Consider the following 24,511-nt stretch of genomic DNA (forward strand, 5'->3'; position numbering starts at 1 on the left):
TCAGATCAGTTTAAAAATACTTGTTAAAATATTCTAATTTATCATTAGTAATTCACAAATTTCACCAAATGTATATTAGACATTTTTAGTTACTATTATTAGTTATTAACATGGACAGCTTCTTCCTGATTATCCAGTAAGTATTTAAAGGTAAGCTCATCATCCTTTTCCTAAGTATGTTAAGTTGTAAAATCTCACCATGGAACGACTAGACAACGTGCTACAAGAAAACAAAACGACAGAAGATAGTTCCTTGTTTTGCTACTAGGTAGCATGGCGATACACTTTAAGTAGATTGCTTTTAAACAAAAATTTCCTCTTACAATTTTACAAGAACAAATATCTAGGTACGAAAGTGATTTACTTTTTTTGAAAAATCATTGAAACGTATTTTTTATGTTTTAAATAAGAAGTATCTCATTTCTAAATACTAATCTAAATAATACAGCTGAACGCTATAAAGAGATACTGTAGATGTCAAGGATGATTTTAAACTTCATACAAAAATAATTCCTGACACTTTAAAAATATTTCGTCATATTCTCTACAAATTTTTAAATTAAAGGCCAAATTAATTTGATTTACATTATTTTATGCTCTTCATGTGAATATTGCTGAAATTCAAACTGACTTATTTCCTGTTGGCCGCCATATTAGAACAGCTGGCAGTTGATTGTCAGCAAGGTGCTAGCGTTCATTGTACTGAACGTATATTGAGAAAAAAGTAGTTCTACGTTGAAAGAGCGTACTACTTTCCAAAATCTCTTAATATTTTAATTTAAATACAACAATACATTGTGAATGTCATTTAGTTTTTATTTAAAAACATGGTATAGGCATACGTTCCGTTTTGATTTGTACAAATTACGAGGCGGAATGATCTGAAAAGTAGTACTACCCTATTCAGCTGTTTCCCGCCAAACACCGCCATAGCAAACCGCTGTGAGGCGTTGTGCGTACGGCAAGTTTCGTAATTTGTGAATTGTGTTGTTTTTCTATGCTGATAAGAGACAACTTAATAAGTTATTAGTGTTTTTCGTGGCAAAATGTCTACGCTAAGTAGAAGTGAGGAAAAAATCAGGCTTGAAGACTTACAGCAGTACGATCAAGATGATATTGGTTATTGCAGGTAAGAAACGCCCGTCTGTTATAGCGCCATGCAGTTAATATACGTACTATCATTCATGCTAAATGATATGTGTTTGACATTATAATGTCAATAACGCATATCCTACTCATTCAAAGTTTTTTTTTATTTGTCGAAAAGAAATGTCAGTTTTATTATACCAACTTGCGTTTATTTACAATCATTCTGTTATACTAAGTTGTATGTGTTATCCCGCCGGTGGGTCAGCTGTTTGATTACGCCATTTTGCCCGCAAACATAATGAATTCGTATTTCACGGTAATTAAATTAAATACTTGTTTGTTACTTTAATTATTTAGTGTATTGTTAAAACTGATATTTTTATTGTCACATTTAAGCAAGAAATTATTAAAGTTAAAATGTTTTACAAAGCTTACACTTTAATATGCTAGCTGAAAATATTAATTATTCAAGCTGTCATTTGTAACATTCCCTCTCATTGATTATATTATGGTAAAGTTTAAAAACTGAATTATACACTTGTAGATCCTATTATTTATCATAGTATACTAACCTATTGCTAATACAACATAACTGAATAGCCCCTGTATCATTGACATGGGTAGAATACATAGACAGCTGATATTCCAAATTTATCAGTCAAATTAATTGGGCCTTACGAGTAAATTTTATTTGTTTTCTTACACTACATTATTATTTATTTAGGGTTAAAATCCAAAAATAGGCTTGGTAACTAAGGGGTTAAACAAATAATAACTAGCCTAGGCCTAGACTGATATTAAATTTAGTTTGCTTAGTAGTCTAATCATTTATTGTTTAAAACTACTTAATTTCCGTCCAAGTTTTATTGTTTACAGTCTATGGCAATTAATTTTACAAATGTAACTAAACATGGTCTTAATGATTTTGCAAAAAACTTAAATACCTAAGTTAATTGGGATTGGTTCTACTAAGACCTAAAACGTGAACCATGTTCTGATATAATGAAATCAGGTCAACACAGCAAACAATTAGTAGTATTTCAGTGTTTTTATAGAATAGAAGCATCTGACTATAAACTATCAATTTATAAATTTCATTAAGAAACATCTGATTATAAACTATCAATTTATTAAAAATATCGATTAATATACTAGCTTATCAATTTATAATGTTCATTATTCATTTGTACTCTTTACTAAATTAGCCTATAATGTAACTATTGATTATTTAGGGACAACTACCTCATACAGAAGTCAGCCTGTAGTTAATTTGAATATTATGAGCTATGGTATCTAAATTAATTTCCTTTTCCGACTATTTACTTCGTGGCTCTAGGCATGTACATAAGTTTTGTGTTCACTACTTCTAAGTATTTGTAATTGCCTATCCAAGAAAATTCCAACTTTTTTAGTATTAGTGGTGGAAGAGAATAAAATTTGCAGTGGTTAGCTAGTAATAGTCATCATCAGGAAGATTTAAATAACATGACGTTCCAAAAATCTGTTGTTATGATCATGGCTTTACACACTTTAAAGTGAGTTATTTTTGTTTCAACATCTCTTTTTTTGTTTGTACATAGTAAAATTTAGATTTCTATGTTGAACTTGGATATTAAATCAAACATGTTTGTCAGTTAAAAATTTAAATTAGTTATGCCTATTGACAATTTATCATCTGATAATCATGTTATCAATTAATAAAATTAATTATTTTGGAGCAGCTGATATCAAAGTATAACTTATTCCTAAATTCTAGTAGATTGTTTGCATAGGCTTATAGTAAAAAATGCATGCAATGTACTAGTTTAACTTGTTTCTTAATAAGGAACAATAAACTTGTTATGTTTTTGCTATGCTAATGTCAATTATTTATTTGTTTGAGAGTTAGGATTAGTACATAAACACCAAACTAAATGGGGCTAACATTAAATGTTTAATTTTCTTTTACATCAATGTTGTATAGGCGTATACAGAATATTAAAAGTAACTAAGTAATAAATTCTAACAACACTAAAATGCTCACGCAATAATAAACTAGGTAGGCCCTACAGTAGTTAGTTGTCATTTACAGTTTATTGAAATATAGAAAAAGCAATTTGTAATGTCGCCTATTATATGTTTTGTAGCATTTATAAAAGCTGTATATAGTTTAGTTCGGAAAAAAACTATTAATTATAAAGATTGATTGATCACAAGATCATTGTAATCAAGAGCAAATATTTCAATAAAACAAATAATTTTGTGAACTTGTTGCGTTTTTTGACATTCATGTATAGCCTATATGGATGTTGTAGGTCAAAAGGGCTAAATACGAAGTAGTTAATATTTCTATAGTTACACATGTAGTATAGCCTACTAAATGCACAATACATTACAATGATGGATCATGCTGAAGGTTTCTTACTAAGGAGTTTCAAACCACAATGTTTCCCATTTAAAATCAAAGGGCCATTTCCAAAGATTCATAAAATTCGACACAATCAATGAATTAGTACATTTTGATAACAATGTTTTGTAATTGAACAGATAAAAAAGTAAAAACAATTACGTAGGTTAGGTTTGGTTAACAAAAACAAATGTCATGTTTGTTTTAGGTCAGCAATATTTTTACAGGTGGATAGATATAGTAATATATTTAATAAAACTTGTTTGACTAAGTGGCTAAAGAGCAAGAATAAATTATTAATTAAGATTTACAGTGGACTGAATCAGCACAGGATAGCTGAAGCATGATGTAATTATACCTTATTTACTAAGCTGACAGATTGTAGAAACAATACAAGGTTGTTTGTTTAGTTTAGGGCTGAAAATTACAGGCAATCAAGGAACAGTTTGTCACTTCATAGATAGTATCAAAACTTTAGGATGAATTGTGCTTATCACAAAACCTCTTAATTAGGTCTATTCATTCAACCTGTTTTAAATTACTAAAGAAATGTTCTTAAATGGTAGTTTATGTGATTTATACCATTCCAACCTACACTGATTCAAACTTGCACCCATTATGTTTCTATCAAAGACTGCAGTACAATAAGAGGCCACCACCACAACAGAATCATAGTATACCTAAAAAAAAGTTTGATTTGTTACATTTTATAGATACACAACATAACGTAATTCGTGTCAACATTTTTGTTTCTATAGTTTAGATAGTAGAAAATATGATTCTATTGTGGTGGTGGTCTCTTATTATACTGTAGCCCTATCAAACCAAACTGTATGAAAGGACCTGATAAATTAATAATATAACAATTTACAATAATGTATTTAAAGTTAATACATAAAACTTAAATATTCAAAGCATTTATATATATATATAACAAATTAGACTTCTTAGTTTAAATTTCCTTTAATATTTCGGCTTTGCCGTTTTCAAAAAGGTATAATAAAAAGTATAAAACAAAAATAACACAGCAACAAAATTTACACAAGTAAATAAATAAACAGGAATTTTTGAACATGTGATTAACACCAAAGAGAAATATCATGAACAGAGAAAGAATTTAGAAAAATAATTTAGAAAAAATTATAATAACAAAAACAATTGATCATTTATCTTTTTTTTTTTTTTTTTTTTTTCTTTGAACTTAGCAACTGAATTTGGGATTTTATTATCATTCATTGTGTTTTGTAGAAAATGAAACTTTTGTTATTACAATTTTTTGTTTTTGTTATAATTTTTTGTTATATTATAATTTTTTCTAAATTATTTTTCTAAATTCTTTCTCTGTTCATGATATTTCTCTTTGGTGTTAATCACATGTTCAAAAATTCCTGTTTATTTATTTATTTATGCAAATGTTTATTTATTTACTTGTGTAAATTTTGTTGCTGTGTTATTTTTGTTTTATACTTTTTATTATACCTTTTTGAAAACGGCAAAGCCGAAATATTAAAGGAAATTTAAACTAAGAAGTCTAATTTGTTATAATAGAGCAATTCTGCATTATACAACCGAAGTGAATATATATATATATATATATATATATATATCAAGTGCCAACTATTCCTTGATTGTATAAGATTTTTATTTGTTAACCAGAAAGTTTGACCAAAGATTGTAAAGGATATTGCTGACATATATGAATAAAAAAGGGGGGGAATGTCTCACCCATTAGGTATTGGAGAGAACATTAAAGTCGTTTACATCTGTAATTCTTACACTTTGTTTTATACCTCTGTAAGGGCCACATGATGTTACAAAGTTTTTAGGAGTATAATATGTACAGTGAAGATAATCATGGTAAACTAAAGCCAAAACAGCCCCCTCCGAAAATCCTTACGGGATCCGCCCTTGGAGTATGCAACATCTCCACAGCAATGAAGCAAATATATCCTCAAAATTAATAATAGTGAACTTTAAAGGCGGGTGTACACTTAGTAGCAAAACATGCTTTATAACAGTTAGTACTATGTAACTTATAGCATTTGCTAAATGTAACAAATGTTATATAACATTTTAATTCAGTACTTTTTAACTCTGCTACTTGTTACATGTATGTAGCAAATGCTAAATAAAATTTTAGATCAGTGACTTTTGTGAAATCTTCATGCTAGAAAGCAACTCTGCTTCCAGTATTGGAAATCATATGATACCATTGATAATGCAAATAAACCATCATTGAGATCTGAAGTTAAATATGACGAAACCTTCAAATATTTCTTATGAATTACCAATAAAGATTTTGGGTAGGTATGTCATTTCCATTATTGGTTACATGATTGGGGGAAAAGACATTACATTCAGAGATGCTTTTCCTGTGTGGAGAAGTTAGCTGTAACTTGAAATTTAAAAATAATTCAATAATATACTTTTTATTTTTGTTAGATGCAATTGCTAGGTGTAGCCCGAGGATCTTTATTAACTTTGAATGGATAGCAGAAGATTTGGTAAATGTAGCAGAATCTGCTATAACTTATATATTGTGTTACACTTGTAGCACTTTTAAAACTGAGATTTTCTACTCTTAGCAAATGTTGTGCTGTGCTAGGTAAAACATTTAGCAGGATTTTGCTACATAGTGTAAACCACCTTGATATTGAAACAAAATTTAATCCAATCTTAAATAAGCTCATAGAGGGCAAAACCTGTGAAAAAAATAAGTTTTAAGTACCTTATAACTAATTATTATTTGTTGTATAATTTTCTTAAACCATTGATGATTCCTATATCACCACAACTTTAAAACAAATAATAGGATATGTCTTCGATTCGATATTTCTATACGACAGCCATGGGTGAAAGAGCAAGAAAGGTGGGAGAATCGTACCAGATCGTGATACAGATGAATCACACGTAAGAGACGTCAAGTAGCGTCTGTCTATTTACACCGGATGTTTTTGTTTTTGGGTGACATGTTTATGCGGCTTCTTTGGTCTTCCGGTGGTACCCAAATGAAACCGATATATTTTCCATGTGATTTGCTCTGTCTGTCATGTTCCAGATACGTCTACTTATTCGATTTATTTAAATGTAGCCTGATCCTCCATATGACTTATTTGTTCAACTTAGCTAAAGGTATATTAATTCAAAATTTAAAAAAAAAAACGTGTTACTTCCTTCTTTATCAAATCGCTCGGATCAAATGATATTCCTTCGTTCTCTGTGAGACAAAAGTTATCGCAAGGTGCAACTACATTGCCGATGGCGTGGGAGGGTCGCGTACGCAGCACAAGTGCGATTGTTGGCGAGTCGGATACTGGAGATAATTACATGAACCAACAGACCGTAATAACGAGCCGGCTTCCATCTGATACCTTCGGTTTTCTCCAGAGAAACAATTTTAGTGCACGTTCCTCAATGAACCCATCGACCGTCACGCTCGGCGTCTCTGCCACTAATGAATTGCCTCGCAGACCTTATTGCGGCTGCCGTTTACTCTTGACTTTGGTCTTCGTATCAGATTCACTAATTGCTAGAGTTGGGTCTTGGGCTTTTTTCATTGCCTGCTACACCATTTCGAAGTGAACTCCAATCAATAGGAATTAACTATAAGTTCATGTACATTTCGATGGTCGTGGCCACATATGGAGACGGCCGGCGAAGCTTCGCTCAGATGAGGCGGTAGGGGTGATGGGCCGGCTGTTTGTACGCTAACAGCTGTTGTCCGCCATTATAGTTCACCAGGTGGCCGAGACGGGACCGGGCCCTACACTACACACAGCTGGTCCCCCCTCCCCACTACTTCCTCACATATTATCGATTGTTTTGTTGACTCTCCGATTGTTTATCCTACGGCCTTTCACCTGACCCCTCCATCCACCGCTGCTGTTTTATTCATCACTCCTCGCGTCTTATTGCCTTCGTCACTGTCTTGCTGCCGATAGACTACGCACTACAAATTCCTGCTCATTATTGAGTGACTAATTTGACAACACATGAAATGTGATATTTTACAGTCTGTTTCACATTCAGTTCGTTTACAAATTTATTTATTCTGCTATTGTCTCGTTACCATCATAGTTACTCGTAAGGCTAATGTAAAATACTTGCTGAGGCTTAGCCAAATCGCATATAATAACATGCATTTTATCATGGAACTCAGTGTTCCCCTTATTGAAATAAAGCCTCATCCACTATTCAAGTCTATATATCAGTTCGTTTTCGAGATATCGCCGACAAACAGAAGTTTTTTCGTCCCTGCGAATAATAAGTCTGCTGAAGCTCAGTAAATAATTAAAGTAATCAATGGTAACAATTACTGTTATTGTTTTAGTGATAAATCGGGTTAATTTACGTTACCGTAACTTATATTCATCTGCTATTCTGGTCTGGCTGTAATGTATTCATGAGACATGTCGATTTGCAGAGTGGAAAATACGGTGTGTATAAATGTAGCATGATAGTGCGATTAAAGTATGTTATGCAAGTTGTTTGCGATAAGGCGCCAGCTGATGAGTCAGAGTCAGCTGATGTGGTGTGGCGAGCAGCTGTTCGAGTAGACCCTGCCAGCCAGCCATTCTCAGCTGACAAGTGACTACGATTGAGAGACTGACTTTACGCCAATGCCACGAGGTTTTAACTGCACTCGCGTTTAGTAGTACTATACACGTTGATATCTACAATAAATTGTCGGATGTTTATTTACGCTGTATAATGGCTCTAATAAAAAACGTATGTCGTGCATACATCAAACAAACATTTCCAATCATGTTCCTTTGGGCGTTGTAAATTCCAAAAACTTCGTTTGGTCTTCGTCTGTGAACCACTTAAAGTGGCGAACAAATTTACTGATTAATCAGCCTATCCATAATTTTGTGTTTGAAGGCCGTATTTTGACTTGATATGTTTATTGTTTATACTTGCTATTCAAAGTTCAGTTATTGCATTTTTGGATTTATTGGTCTCAAATAGGACCAAATGCTTTTACAAATATTTATGACAATGCTGCTCCAAACCTATTATTATGGTGAATGTAGAGAAAAGTTATATCCAAGTACTTCAAAACTATATTCGAGTGATATCGTATGTTTTATCTTATGATTTAAATCGTGTACCTCGGCTTTTGTTTCGACCAATCTCGTTTTTATTTTTATAATTGCGCATCAGGTTTCAGGCAATAAAAAAAAAATATTTTGTTGACGTATTGTAGAACCCAGAGTGAGTGAGTGGCCTGAAGCTACAGCGAGAGCGACCCGTCTAACCGAGGATAACGCAATCTATCGATGGCGTCTTGAGAGCACGGTCGGGCGCTTGTAAGCGGATACCTACCAAAATAAAACTGGGTGCTGTGTGAGAGCCGATATATTTAGCGGCGCAGCTGTCCGGTGCGTGGCTTGCAGCTTGCCTCCTCCCCTTCCCCTTCCGTCCCCATCACTATCTCACCCCTCCCCACTTGTGTTATCCTCTAGACGCGGAATTTCCCTGAAACTTTTTAGTGACTGCTTATATGCGTATTTAAACGTGACCAACCCTTGTGGTGTATTACAAAGTGGTTAAATTTATTGGCGCTTTTTAATGAAGAATTGCTGTTAAAAATAACATTTTATAAACCAATGAGGGGAAATTATATACAAGATTTGGCAAATTGTATATAGTTTTTGTAATTTCCAAACGTCTTTTAATAGGTAGCGGTGAGGCTGCGGCGATAACACATCTATATGACTTTGGAGCGTAAACTTTGATTCTCTTACATTGCTGTGGCGTCAAATTTTGTTGTAGCTATAGTTTTTATTTTCTTGCTGTACGGGTAGAAACCGCATTGAAGTTGAGTCGGTGCTAGCTTATTATATATCTATCTAGACCTACTTCCCAGGCATTTACCTAATGTATTTGAGTAAGAAAAATAAGTGCACATTTTCATATAGTGTACACAAGATTCATATATCTAATACATAGTATATCATAAATATACTGACATTCTGATGAATTTTTTACGAATTTTTAATTTTATGACAAGACGAGGTTAAAATCTAATAATAATAAAAACACAAGACGTAATAGTTACACTGTGTCACGATAATCTTATGTAATGATAATATTAACGGCAAATGTGACCACTTTGGACACTTGTGTGTTTTTTAATGTCCTTGGACAATTCGCTGTAACTGTGAGAATGTACCATATTAATTTATAACATTTCTTTATTTTATTCTCTGGTGAGATACATTAATGATATTTGGTGCCTGTAATTTTGAACTTTAAGTGATTTGGTAGATGCATATTAATTTAATTTGTTTTTATACAATATCTCATGAAGGACATTATATATCGGGAAATAGGTGTAAATTACTTTTTTTGCTCTTCAAAGTAGAATAGACTATGTATAGTTGTTGAAATTCATCTCAAAGTTTAGTCATTTTTTGCCTTTGTTGCTATATTCAACTTTAGAACAAATTGCCAAGTTATAAATAATATGCCTATTTCCATTAAGTCTAGAAATGATGCATCGAATCCGCGTTCACTTAATTTTAGATTTAGAGATGGTCCTGGCCGGACAATCGTCGATAGCCTCCAGGCGGTAACAGCCCGCGAACCCCTGTAGGCGTCTGGCTCGGTATCCTGTTGGGGGTCTCTAGAAACGGGGACACGGCACGAGACGGTATACCGACCTTCACAGATTTCTCCGCGGCCGTCGCGTCGGCTGTGTACGGAAGTGGGGTGAGGAGAGTGGCTGTAGGTCAGGCGAGCAAGAGAATGCACGCCGCTCACATTCCCAGCCATCCGAGCTCTGCCTCCGTGGCGTGGTCCATGCTCGGAGTGTCGAGGATATCCTCATTAACGTGTCCGGCCGCAGATCTGCACAGGGCCCCCGTTATGGAAAATGTCCTCACCCTGAAACGTAACCTAATTCTTCAAGTTCGTGGATCAGAGGTGAAATCAATCACACACACAAATATGCCACTGACTCGTGTATTTTTGAAATTTCTAAATTTAGTGATTGGAGCAAAGTCTTAATTTCCACAGAACCAGTTTTGGATGCTTGAATGAAGTCTATGTTGCCTTATTATATTCTGTATAATATATAATGCAGTTGGAACGTGTATTTGCTCGTAATTTAATAAAAATTCCCTTTTATTCAACCAGCCTTTTGTTCCTCTAAAATTAAATACTACGACTAGGAAAAACTATTCATGACTTTCTCGTGAATCCACCACTGAAATCCTCTGTGATTATTTCCTGGAGCGTGTACAGAGTCGAGTGTAGTCAGTCAGTCAGCTGTAGGTTGCGGTGGCCGTGTATCAATAACGGGCGGACTGTTATGCAAGACTGGTCGGTCGTTGGTGGCTCATTGAAGGTTGCTGAGTCATAGTCGCCGCTGCCGCCGCCGCCACGCTCCCAGCTGATCCATTCATGCTGCGGACACTACGCCCGGGTTTGTGGCTAATTAGAAGGAAGGGAACCCGTTAGCGTGTGTTCCGTTGTGTGGCGTTAGAACCGTGGCTCAATATGCGACTTTTTCACGTTTTCTAATATTGTGTTCTGCCGTTTCCGTACTATCATAGTATAGATCCAGAAGGTTTGGAGGAAGGGTGTAGGTGTTTTATTGTCTTTCCATAGTAAATCAAAATTTATTTTAAATTTATAACGAGAATGTATATAAATGTAATTCAACATTTTTTCAAGATTAATCTGTAAAATTAATACAAATTTAAGGAAGTATTTATACAATTTTAGGTTTTATGATTAAAATTGGTGTGTTTTGGAAACTGGTCTTGTATTCTCGGGAAATTGTAATTAGTAGTAGTAGTCATTTATATCTCCACTTAAACCAGTGTTGACTGAGGAATGGAGTATACCATAAACTAAATCGCAGTAACAGATCAGTTGGTAGTATCGGAACGTGCCGGTCTGAGGCGGAAAGCCGGTAGTGTGTCAGTAACAGTAATAAATACTTCCATTAGCTACTTGACTGTAGTAAAGTGGAGTGGAGTGGAGTGACGTGACAGAGAGGAGTCTGGGTCGATGTTGTCGCGACGACTCGAGTGGTTCGCACGCCCGACCGTGGTTGTGAACGCCGCGCCTCACGTTATCAACTGAACCGCCCACACACCTGTTTATACTGATAACAGTGTCGATAACCGCTCAGCTGACTGTGAGCGCTTCACTACACCAACGTTGGACTGACGATTGTCACGTCGTCTACAAATATGGTTGTAACCGTAGGCTTTTTACCAGTAGCGATAACCACGATTCGACTAAACCCACCAAACCTAAAACCAACTTTTTTTTCTTTTTTTGAGGATGGCACGCACGGGTAAATGATTTACCTGGTCGCTTTGGAAAACAATCCTTTCTACGTTTTCTTTTCTCCGCCGATACTGTCAATTCTTCTTGGATGGCGGTATGGTTTAAAAATTGTTCGTAGGTCCCGGGTTCGAATCTCTGGAAGTCGACTCATATTGAAGGTGTGATGTGCTAGCTCCGATTAGTATATTATCGGTACTTAGTTTGAAGATTATTTTTGACGATGAAAGGATTGTGAAGCAAACAGTTGAGTTTTCGGGACCTTTGCCATCGTTCAGTGATACAAAAAATCAGTAACACTACGTTTCGAGATCTGCAATCTGATCTCTCCTTCAGGTAAAAAACGAACCTAACACATAATTACAAACTGGGTTAAAATAAACAAATCTTACCAGAGCGTTGTGACACGCCTAAGTCAGGAATCACAAAAAGTATGGAGGATCTATCTTCTTGGACAGTCCATAATGTATAAGAATACGCACGCTTCGCCACAGAAGTGGGTCGTGTGACACCGGCGTCGTGAATTATTGTTAAGTTAATGGCGAATTGTTGCATGTTATAGTGGTTGTTATTGGCGCCAGCTCCGTCTGTCTCATTTATCTTTGTATCCCTTTAACTGAGCTCGTGGTTTGGATGATTCACTCTGGAATTGAATGGATATTAAGACCCAACTGTACACCTTAAGTAGATATGTTTTGAGACATGTTTTGTCAGTGTTGTACTCATTATGCCCGGTGTTGCAGCCTGGAGCGGCCGGACTCGCCGACTCTCCGCACCCATCACGGGTCTATGGAGCAGGAGAAGAGGATTCGCCGGGAGATAGCCAACAGCAACGAGCGCCGCCGCATGCAGAGCATCAACGCGGGCTTCCAGTCGCTGCGCACCCTGCTGCCGCACCACGAGGGCGAGAAGCTCAGCAAGGTAGGCGGCCCGCGATAGTGTAGGATGGCCGGGGGGCGGATGTGGAGCGTGGCTGCACAACATCTAATTGTCCCCCACAATTACCTCGCTCGTACAACATTTCCAGCGCCCATTATTAAGCTTCACTTTGCTCTAATTAGAGACCGTTGTTTCCTGTCAGTTCTAAAAATACTACGCCGCCGCAATCACGGCAACTGAAATGTATGACCTCGCCGTTTTATTATGTAGGTACCAGTTAAAATCACAATGTTGTATGTGCCCGTCAAGATCAAGAAGGTGGCGTGTTTTTCAATTAGCATGATCAAGAATTGACAATGTTGCATACTGGCAAGGTTTTTTTTGGCATCTTTACAAGACATGTTTCAAAAATGCTTAAACACTACAGGTTTCACAATTACCCCATAATTTTGAGTTCCTTGTTTTATTCACAAGGAAATGCTCTGTTCATCATAATGATATTTATAACCAGTTAGGCACACTGTAGAACCAAAAATGTTTGTCCTCGAAATAAAATTTCCAATGTAAGTCATTAAAAAATTGTATGTAGAAATTATATACAAATATAGCAAAAAGTTATATTCATAAGAATTATAAATTAAATGTATGTAGTTTTATGTAATTAAAGTAACATTTCGAAATTAGTAAAAGTCCACCTATTTACCAAAGAGTGTGAATATGTTTTTAAAATTCAAAACATTAAATATTACCATCCTAATTATTATTACATTTCAAAATGGAGAAATTAAATGGTCCATGTGAGTCAATGGTTTAACTGAATAAATATATAATTACAATTAAACTTCTTTTTTTTGCGTGTAACATCACCCAACAGGAATACACAAATTCAAAATATTTTTTGAGAAATCTTAAAAAAAACAATATCAAACTTCAGAAAAAGAATGAAACTTTAGTAGCACCACATGAATTTGTTATTTATTAACGCTGATGTGATGAGATTTTTTACCAGGGTTCTAATGTTTATGTATTTAAACCCCAAGAATCTTACATCTAAATACTCAGCATATTTTTCTGGGAGCAATGATATTTAGCTGCACAAGTTGTATTTGGGGTGCTAGTAAATACAATATTAAAGCAGCCTTGTTAAAAAGGCTGGCTAGAAGTAGTGTATGTTTATAAAGGTGAGAGGATATTTTGGGATGTGGTTCAGTAGGATAGGTAAAAATAACCATATCCACTTCAGTCTGTAACTATACTGATTGCATAAGAGTAGTAAACACACATTTATCAGTTATTTATTATTCATTCATAACAAATAAGATATCAAAATGTACGCTATATATTATGTGTATTGACAATTTTTTTTTTTTTTCGTCGGTTTTATGAAATGTTGCTTTTAAACTTTTTAAAAATCACAATTTTGAAACTAACAACTATAGATTTTTTAGCAGAAAATAACACCCTAATAAGGCATAAAATCATGAAAAATTACAACACTGTAACCGCTTCTGAATTTAGCTTAAAAAAAATTTTAAACGGACATACACTAAAAAAAGTGAAATAAACTGTAATATATTATTATATTAATTTGTTAAAGTAACTTAGTTTTATTTTCACCTTTTCAACCATATATCAAAATACTCCCTAATTTGTAAAATTATATAATAATTAAAAATAATAATATAAAAAATATAATATAATTAATTAAAATTATAATAAAGTATGCAAATGTGTCAATATAGCTGTTATAAACTCGTCAAGGTGTCCATATCATATTCCACAGCACCTAGTAAAGGTTTCTGCTGGTGCTTTATTAGTTGTATCTTACCAAATATGTTAATTGCATCGGTTTAAACATGATGAATGAAAGTGGATGCAGAGTAGTACTCAACAGCTGACCTACACAAACAGTGATGTAAACAGCTGGAAGTAAACAAGCTAGTGCTCCAGCATCATGTGGCTCTCATTTCAGCATTGCTGGAACCTTGTTCTGTTCTAACTCTTTTTGGGAACCTACACATTTTAATGCGACAAATTATGCCGTTTTGGACTTAATAATTGATGATACATTGAATCTTACTGGAAAAAAGACTGAATCAATGTTTAATGATATTTGTATAACAGGAATGATTAACCCGTTCCAACGACAATGTCCAGTTTAGGGAAAAAAGTGTATAATATATTAAATGTTCATTAAAATTGTGTGCATCGTGTTTAAAATTTCTTATAAAGAAAGAAATCCTTATTGATACGTGCAAATACAAAAAGGGAGTTCACACTAAGTGTTACTCTCTTCCCCTCTGGTAAAAGTTTGGATTTTTAACTTGTAACAATGTTAATGTAAATTTGAAAAATGTAATTACTATTGTGTGATTAAATTGGTTTTTAAATAGAGATGTTGGGTGTACATCTCTATAGCCCTGTGTTTATTTGGATAGGTTAATGACCTCATTACCTCAGGAAGTAGTCATAACAATTTAGTGAATTTTGAAAGATGTTTTGCAGAGATTATTTGAAATATGCATTAGGAGATTCAAAATATTTTACAAGAGTCTTTTTTGATATGCTAATAGTTTACATTATCCAATAGAGGATGGTCTACAAGGATTTTGACAAAAGAATTTAGTGTAATCATTATTTTAAAATAACAATATTTGATGTGAAGAGTCAATAACTATCTAAAAACTATTTCATAAGTCCAGTATTCATTTACTAAGTTTAACTTTTCAACTTGCGTCAAAATAATAATATTAAAGCACCTTGAACAGGACCTACATTGTAAATGTTTCAAACCAGCGTAAATTTTTAAAGAGAGGACATTTTCAGATCGGATTTGTGGCATTGTATGTACTCTACTAAACCTTTAACTTGATGGACTACTCGACCTATGCTCTAATTTAAGATTTTCTTCTGACTCCTTTCTGACTATCACCCTCACATGACAAAAGAATGGTAGTTACTTCAAAAAGTAGGTTTATAGGTGCAGTAATGATGTACCAAATTTTAATGCTTTACCTGTAATATTATGGGGACTGTTTTTACACCCTGTGTATTTTGGAATGGAGGATGTCATGGCATTAGGGTTTGCTAGTTTATATACATCAGCTAGATGACGTATGTGCTGTCACAAAGTAGAATCTGTAATATCTGGTTCCATGAAAATTGCTGACACTTCAGAATTCTAGTAAAAACTATAGCCATGAATGGATGAATGGGTGAGTGTAAATATTTATTGTCAATTTACATAATGAGGCCCAAACTGTTGTAACTCCCTCTGTCTGTCGTCACAGAAACTAATCTGCAAGTGAACATCAATTTAAGTGGTCCCTTAATAATTCTGTATTCATTACCGGAGTGGCAATAATAGGCATTTTAAAACCCACATAAATGTCCTTGGGGTGGCGGCTTCGGTGAAGGTCAAAGTCCTATCAGACAATGAATGGGGACAAGAGTAACATGTGACCTGACACATTCCAACATCGATGGCAATCCCGTGGTTTAAATGTTTTCTGAATGTCATTCGATTTTTCTTTTCCTAGTTGTGTTTGTTTGATATTTATATAAAATTATTATTGTACACTATCATAATATTTCTTAATTGGCTCAATAACAAAGGTAGAGATAATAGTAGCTTTAACACAGTTAGGACGTTACAAACGTTCATTGTGTTGTTGGCTGGCGAGAGAAGCGGTTTAGTAGGCTGTAGAGACCTTGGCCCAGAACACACGATACTCGAGTTGTATCGTGTTGCTAAATATACAGCAAGCGCGTGTGTATATGGGTCAGAGTCTGTACGTGCGGCCGCTCACGCCAACCTCCCGCCACCGATATCCGTCTCTCTGCCGAAGTTATATTTTATTCCGGTCGCAGTGTGTTGAGGGGACGACGTGTTGTGATGCATTTGCACAGGAACACTCGATACTGTCGCGCCGGCCACGCCACGGCGACGTGTGAATGCTAGGGTACACCTGATACTGCAGTATCCTGTGTCAATGGTAGGGTTTCGCGGGCACTGCACTGCACCGTACCACGTGACGTCTCGGTCCGGTCAGGCGACCTTCCTTCCCGCCAGCCAGATCAGGCTTTTGCGCGCCAAAATCTCGCATCTCACAGTGGTCGTGTTGCACACTTCGCTTTGTACTGTCTTATATAACTTACCAGGAAACCCCGTTTGTTTTCAGATCTGATACGGTTGTTAGTCGGATCTCAGGACATTCGCGTCGTAGAAGATTCTTGTTCTTCATTTAGTATATATTTGCCACAGAGTAATCGCTCCCTAGTCCCGAGATATCTGTTATCCCAATGAGACGCGGCGACCGGCAAAGCCTTGGCTTGTCTAGACGCTTACCTTGTCTTGTGTGTGTGCACTGACCTAATTGCATGTTATCTCCCGCCACTCGCCACTCGCCACTCTGCTTGCTCTCGGCTCTTGTTTCCGAACGTATTCGGTTTCCTTCCCGCGTCTCACCTCACCACAGCCGCTGCCCCGTTATCCCATCCCCGAGCCCTCTACTGTTGTTTGCAATTTATTTTGTTTACTATACAAGCGAGTAATAATGTACTGGTGACCTGTTTACAGCAAAATACAAATTTCTGTAAATAATATAAATACTATGTGACAATAAATAAAGTCTTGTGATTTGATGATAATAATAATTTCAGTGAAAAATGCTGTTATTAGTTATTTTCTCTCCCCATTTAAAATGGTCTAATTTTCCTTTATTTTTATTTATTTTATTTTTTTTATTAAAGTTATTTATACTGAAGGGACTATTATTTTCTTAGCAAGAACTACTGATATACTGGAGTGGGGCGGGAATTATGTGAGTCACTAAACACCACGCTGAGTGTTTCGGCCTCTATCTCCCACCAGTCCTTCCCACACAACTAATCATAGGGCTATACGTCAGTCAAGGTCTGTCTGTACCCAACACTTGATATGGCGTTTAATTTTCCCACATCATTTCCTATTGATAATGTTCCTGGCCTTCTGTTATCAGTGAGTAGCAATCAGTTGTCAAACTGAAGATTATCAAGTCTGATTGTACAGTTTTTTTAGTGATGAGAATATTAGAATGTACTGGACTCAAGGTGGTAGAATGTCATTTTGTATAATCTACGTAGTATGTGAGTGACGTGTGTTGAGACAGGGGCTGTGTTGAGATAGGGACTACCAGCAGTAGAGTGCACTGACCGATTGCACAATTTAGTCGGGGTCAATAAAGAGCGACGTTTGATGTCCCGACCTACCCCGTGTAGTGGTAGTGTGTAGTGGGTGTCATTCATTGTTTATAGCCGAGGCCTCACATGTACAAACAAACCTCTCTTAACTGCTTTCATCTATATAAGAGAAAGTGTCGATTTGTTTTACTCTGGAGATAAAGATATACCTAATCTTACAGTACGTCAGGCTACGCCAAATCAATCAGCTTGCAAATGAGTCATAAACACGACTCGGTCACCTTAATGTCAAGGTTGAAATTATTAAGTTTTAGTGGGTTTAAAGTTCATTCTAACAGAAGGGAGATATTTTTTTAACCAATCTCTCTCTCTCACTCTTCAAAATGTAGTAATATTTGTAGTTTTTCATATTTCATGCCTCTGGATGTGTTATTGCATTCCGGTGTTGAATAATGTAGAAATTGGAGGCGACGTCTAGGTGAGTGGCGTCGGAATGGATCGATAACAAAGGTAGTAGACCGCCGCAGCGTCACGGCCGGCTGCGTCACACCCAAATACAGGCGGACACCAGACTCGGTCGATTGCGTAACGGCTTTCTCTCTGTCTTGTCGGCCCCACATCGGTGATGAATCAATCACCGAGTCCACTCACTACCTGATATCACGTAGAATATGAAAAGAAAGTAAGTCGGCGTGGAAGTATTCAAGGTCTCGGCCGTAATAATGGGTCTTGAGTAGCCTTGAATTGTGAAAGCCCCAGAGATGGAAGGAATGGGCCCCAAGACCGTTCTCCATACAACTGTACAGGCAGTTTCATTAGAATAAGAATTACCGATAACGGTTTCAGTTAAACTTGTCATATTTGTGTTATTATGTACAATTTGTGTAATATGTGACAATTTAATGTAGAGTAACTAACTGTAAGTAAGTAACCGGCAAACATAACAAAATTACTCAACCTTTAAAATTTCATTATATAAGTAACTATTCCCTCGGACATTTGTTAAAAAGCCGACGTAGTGTCTGGCGCTGCGGTTGTGCAGCAAGGAGACGGCTGGTGGCCGGCCACGCAGTGTTCCAGAGCCGGCCTTGACAGTCCATCCACGGTCACGGTTCTCTTCCCTCGGCCACTCTTTGTCTGCAGCGTGTCTGATCCTCTCTCTCGACCTTCGCATTGAAAACACGGTCTCATCGTGTAAAGTTTTAAAACCCAACCAGAAGGAGAGATCTGCGTGACTTTATGTAAGTTTATGGCGTGGAAGTCACACGTCGTGAACAATAACGGGGATGAAACAGTTTTGTCAAAGAATATTGCATCGCACTTGAACCCGTCGCTCGGATGTAAAGAGCGTCACGTCACTCGACACGGGTCGAATTGTGTGATTCATAAACAGAATCGGAGCCAGCGAGGATCCCTGAGGTAGGACCGTTAATTAACGCGACATGCATGCGCCTGACAACTACGCCTCCGTCGGGCACAAAGACGTTAGCGTATGATTTGTACTCGGCGTTGCAAAAAACCGAGCAATTAAATGCAGCCGGCTCCCTCTTCTCTCGTCTGGCCGGAGCAAAATGGAAAGTCGGTAGTGGGGTAGCGAGTGTGGGGTAGGTAGATCGTAGTATTGATCTGCCGGCTCACCCTTCACCACCACGCCCGCGCTGCCGCCCCACGGCCCCCACGCAGATTACATTTGAAAAATTCATTTAAATAATCAAATTGGCTTTTGTCCTTTTTAGCGGACAATTTCAAAAAATCAAAATGTACACTGACGAGGTTTGCCCTGTATTGTCCGGTTATTCTGTTCCTGTTAGCAACAAGTCCATGACTGCTACTAAATTATGAATAATATGCGGTTTGTTTGTATGAAGCAAATGTCGTTATGTGCTGAGTGAAAATTGCAAGTTTTTGGTATTTGTTAGGGATTAACAGTACTGTCTGATTATCTACTATAGGTACGTCCCCGAGAGTCGGTGACCTTGGACGGTCGGGGCTGTCAGTCAGCTGTTCAGCACCCTCTCAGCGCTGTCAGTTGTCACTATTATCGATCAGCTGACACCTTCCACGAACCAAGTTACATTAGGAGTTCTGGCGATGCGTATTAAACTTTTTTTGTTGTAATATCTATCGAAGTTTTCAACGAAACAGTGCTATTTTCATAAATTATTGCATGTAAACCGCTTTTGTGCGATAATATTTAGTCGTAATATATGTATCGGTACTCAGATTCCCGAAAATACTATGTCTTGTAGTAACCATAATTTACATTTCTAGGTTCATCCTGAACAGTACTGCACTTAAAAACTAAATTACTACAGAACTGAGTCCAAAATAGCAATGGAAGATTTATAAATGTTAAATTTTATTGAGTTATCTAAACTAAATAAATCACAACCCTATCTTGTAATATGGTTAGATATGGTACATAAAAATTTAAACTCGGTGTTGATGTAGCCTTTGCCATTATTTGTGTTATTGTCGCATAAATGTACTGTTCAGATGTGGCCGAAATTGAATGTTTAGACGGTTCAGTTCTGCCGTGGCGGACAGGTAATATCGCATTGTCGTGTACAGCCCATGTGAGCGGTGCGGTGCGAGAAGCCCAGGAAGTGTTGACGCCATAACGCGGGTCTGGCGGGACGTCTGCCGTTGTTAATGGCAGCTAGACGTACGGCAGTAGGGGTAGTAAGGCATCGTAAAAAGGCGCGAGAATCACGGGGTCGGGGGTGGTGGATCGTTACCGTCTCCATGGCGACCACTAACCAGGCCGGGTTGTCTGGCTCTACGTCACCATGACGTGACGTGGCGCAACCATCGATACTCCACGAGCGCAAATTCTGTTCTATCCACGAATGCGACTAAAAATAGTATCTTGATCTCTCTATCTATCCCAATTGTACTCAATTACCTTCATTGTATATTTGTATTCACGAAATATTACAAATTTTAACGAGGTATTGCCGCTCCCTATTGACAATACAGTTTTGTTGGACCTTATCTAAACAATCACGCGATTCTCGTATGAATGACGAAGTTTTGCGAAGTACACAGGTTGCAGTATTGCAGTAAGGACTTGCCCTTCCCGCCTCTGACCCAGAGTGACAAGTTGTTTACAAGAGTTTCATGTGTCGAGGACGAGGGCCACGCTTCACGCACTTACCATTCCTCCCCCTCCCCTCACCACTAAATGCTAACGAACCCTTTGATCTTCCGTTTGTAGAACACGTCTTCCGCCCTTACAAGCGTCACTCGTCTGTCTTTGGCAGTTTGGCACACGTCTCGGGTATCGCGGCGAGTAGCGAATTACCCTGCAGGGGTTTCCCGATTAGTCAGTAGAACATGGATGGTAACTCTGTTGTGTGACTAACCTATTATTCAAACATATAAAACATTTGTGGGTAAAGGAAACAAGTAAACGGGGGGGTTTCAGCTAATATTTCGATTATTGCTGATCTTCATCATAGCTTGTAATCCTTAAAACAAACTTCAAATCGTCAACTACACAACAAGCAAAAAATATAAATAAGAATCATTTGAAATGTGGAACCAATGTAAAATTGTCTGGTGTTAGGTGCACCAGGTTGTGTTGATTTTGAAATCAACTGTGGCTAAGTCTACTTTTCTTAATTGTATTAAATTTGTGTTTAGTTCCAAATTAGTTTGATTATAAAAAGTTCCTTAAAACTAATAAAACGTTCCTTAAAACTAATAAAACGTATGTGCCATATAATTGCAAACAAAAATATATAACGAATAAAAAGATAATAATAAATAATGTACAGAAAGGCATTTCAGAAGATTGATAGGAAGCGTCAAATATGGGTTGTTGGTTTTGTCTATGATATAAAATCGTGTGAAAAAAAGACAGAAACGACATAGTCTTTTGATTTTATTATATTTCGTGTTTATATATTTAAACGTTTCTTAATAGAAAAGATTATTTCTCGATCCATGGTGAGACCTCGATACACACTACAGTAAGTAGGCTGTGGTGTGGGGGGGGGGCGCACGAAATACGCTGATAGAGTGAGCGTGCCGTGCCGGGAAGAGTTTTGTTTCCCACACTGTCTGTCGGTCCCGTCTCACTACAGGTCTGTCTGTCACCTGCCACACAGTGAGGTGGGCGATCTCTCGTGAGACCGAGACCGCGGCAGGAGATAGCCATCGCGGACGGTACGGGCAATGCCTCAGTTGTCCTTGGATCGTAGCAACCACCCTGACCAATTGCAGCCCGGCTCTCAGCGAACCAAAGCCATTCTCCGCGGTCGGCCGCGCCGCGCGCTCTGCTGCCGGTGCCGGGTCATCGCCACGTCTGCCGACCGACCTTGAACATTCCTCCGCAACTCTGCTGCTAAATATAAGCTCTACAGCCACCTCACTCACTCCTCCTCATTCATTCGCATCTCAACTATCGTGGAACCGCTTTCATGCTTTGTGGTACTTGTGTGATTTATCTACAAGTCAATACTTATAAATACAGTTAGTATTATTATAATACTGGATCCAGGTTGAAGAAAGGCGGGTGGTGCAATCGTAGTTACCAGTGAGTGTGGGTGGGTCGGCCGCTGGGGTGGAGTGGGGGGAGGGTCATCCCCTAACTGCCCCCTGGCTGTTGACCTCTCCACCCGCGTCATACAATGTGATATCGATACAAATCAGACGGCCACTATCTGCCTCCCGTTCATTTACCGCCCTCCTTTATTCGCTCTTCCTATTAGTTAATTAGACTGTTACTTCGATTTATCTTTTTTTTTGCGTAATACTGCCCAGTGTACGGTGCTACTAATCAGGATGCCTGATGCCTTGCGCTCGTAAGTTCGTGGATTTCAGACGGTAAAATACACCATTTGTTACTTGAATACTGCATCTTTGATCAGACTAGCTGGATAGATTGCGTCATTGGACTTTAAATTAATAAATACTATTTAAAATAAAACTCTAGACAATATGGCGGTACTACACTGTATGTGAGCCCATTCCTCCACATAAACAGCTAAAAAAACTCATCAAGAGAGTAAAATGATTTGGAGAGTAACCATAATTTAATTTTGACTTCGAATTCATTTTTCTCCAAACATTGAACAGCCTCAGGGAGTTTGTTAAACATCCTTAGTACCAGCACTGGGAAACAGTCCCTTGTCTTACTAAGCCGGCAGTAGGGTAAGTCCCTATTGTTTAAACCACGGAGATTGTAAGAGTGTTTGTCCGCTTTAGATTGGAAAGAGTCTTAAGTTCTTCCTTATATAAACCAGGTTCTGAATAATATATTGGCCTAAAACAGACTGGATCCCAAGTGTCTGAAAAATTGGAGCACAGTAATCCCGATAACCAGCGGATGAAATTAAACGGAGTAGTTTCTTCTGAAGGGGAAGCACGGCTGATAATCTCTTATTTCAACCACAACACTGTCCGTACACGAACACTTGACTGTGGTGTGGTAAGTAGAACTGTCAGTCTGAAATAACTAAGCTCTAGTTAAGTGACGCCGAGGGGCTCGTATTGTCAGTACACAGGTGTGGCACAGAATTCTAAGTTGTAGTTAATAAGCTCTAGTCAGCTGACGGTGATGCAACAAGGGGCTCGTCGTCTTGCCCGCACAGCTGAGCTGACAGCGCGTGCCGAAAATAGCCCGTCTAGACGTCTTCTGTGCTCTGGCCCATTTATAGTGAGTGCCCTGCCCATAGCCTTGTTCTGCCATGGTCCACTGTTTTCGTACGTGCTATTGCGTACAGCATCGCGTGTCTGAAATGTGTAATTGTGCTGTGTTCGAGGGTTTAAAATATCTACTTTATTTTAACGTATAATATATATATATATATATATATATATATAAACAAATTCAAGAAACATTATAGATGCATCGTGTTACAACGATCGAGAAGTGTATGAAAATTAAGTTATACTCTATTATGCGTTCGAACATAAGTATAAATAGTTCGGAACCCAAATGTATCTAGTCCCAATTGAGCGTTATTGACATTGATTTGTTGAATAGAGAGGAGGAGAGAGAGAGTGAGTGAATGAGAGGGGCTGGGGCAGGTGCTACGCCCTTGAATGGATGCCGTACTACACACCACGCAACTCGCCCAAGGTTACGAGACAGTTACATGCCCACACCGAGGGGTTTATCGTAACCCTCACAATAACTAGTATAGGTGGTCATATAACTGTCGGGAGGTCATATTAATTATCCGGTTCGTTATTACCAGATCGCTTACAGCGTTGTGGACGAAAACCTATTTCATATCATACACAATCGAAATGAGTTGGGGTTTTCTTCTTAACACAAAGCTGTTATTATACATATGTATGTGTGTGTGTTTTGTAATGACTTATATTAATTATAAAGTAGGACACGGTTTACTAACAAATCGTATGTTTGACGCTGTTCGTGTGTGTGAAAGTGGTAGTGAGCAGTGGCGGCAGCGGCAGCGCCAAGCTGGGTGTCACGCGTGGGACTGACATTTCCTGTCTGGCTCGTGGGTGTCCGTGACACGGGTGGCGCAGCGTGTGTAGGTCGCAGTCCCAGCTGTTTGCCTGCCTATAACAGTCGCCGACATCTACTTTCTCCCACTAGGTCTTGGGAACTTTACATCCAATTCTCCATTTCTGTGGTGGAATATGTTCCAAAAAAGCTCCCCTTTCCCTGTTTGTTCTTCAATTATTTCGAAGATGCAT

The 24,511-nt window shown here is 37.4% G+C and overlaps 1 protein-coding gene across 1 annotated transcript in view; it reads left to right on the top strand.

Annotated features, from left to right (window-relative positions):
• The first annotated feature begins 698 nt into the window (after positions 1-698).
• The window catches only part of LOC124356821 (transcription factor AP-4), a 56,759-nt gene continuing 32,946 nt past the window's right edge, over positions 699-24,511 (top strand). The window contains exons 1-2 of the mRNA XM_046808053.1: positions 699-1,129; positions 12,520-12,697. Of these exons, the coding sequence (XP_046664009.1) occupies positions 1,047-1,129; positions 12,520-12,697 (261 nt within the window). The 5' untranslated portion in view covers positions 699-1,046. The remainder of the gene's footprint in view (positions 1,130-12,519; positions 12,698-24,511) is intronic.

This window comes from Homalodisca vitripennis, chromosome 3 (assembly GCF_021130785.1).
Source record: "Homalodisca vitripennis isolate AUS2020 chromosome 3, UT_GWSS_2.1, whole genome shotgun sequence".
Taxonomy (NCBI): Eukaryota; Metazoa; Arthropoda; class Insecta; order Hemiptera; family Cicadellidae; genus Homalodisca; species Homalodisca vitripennis.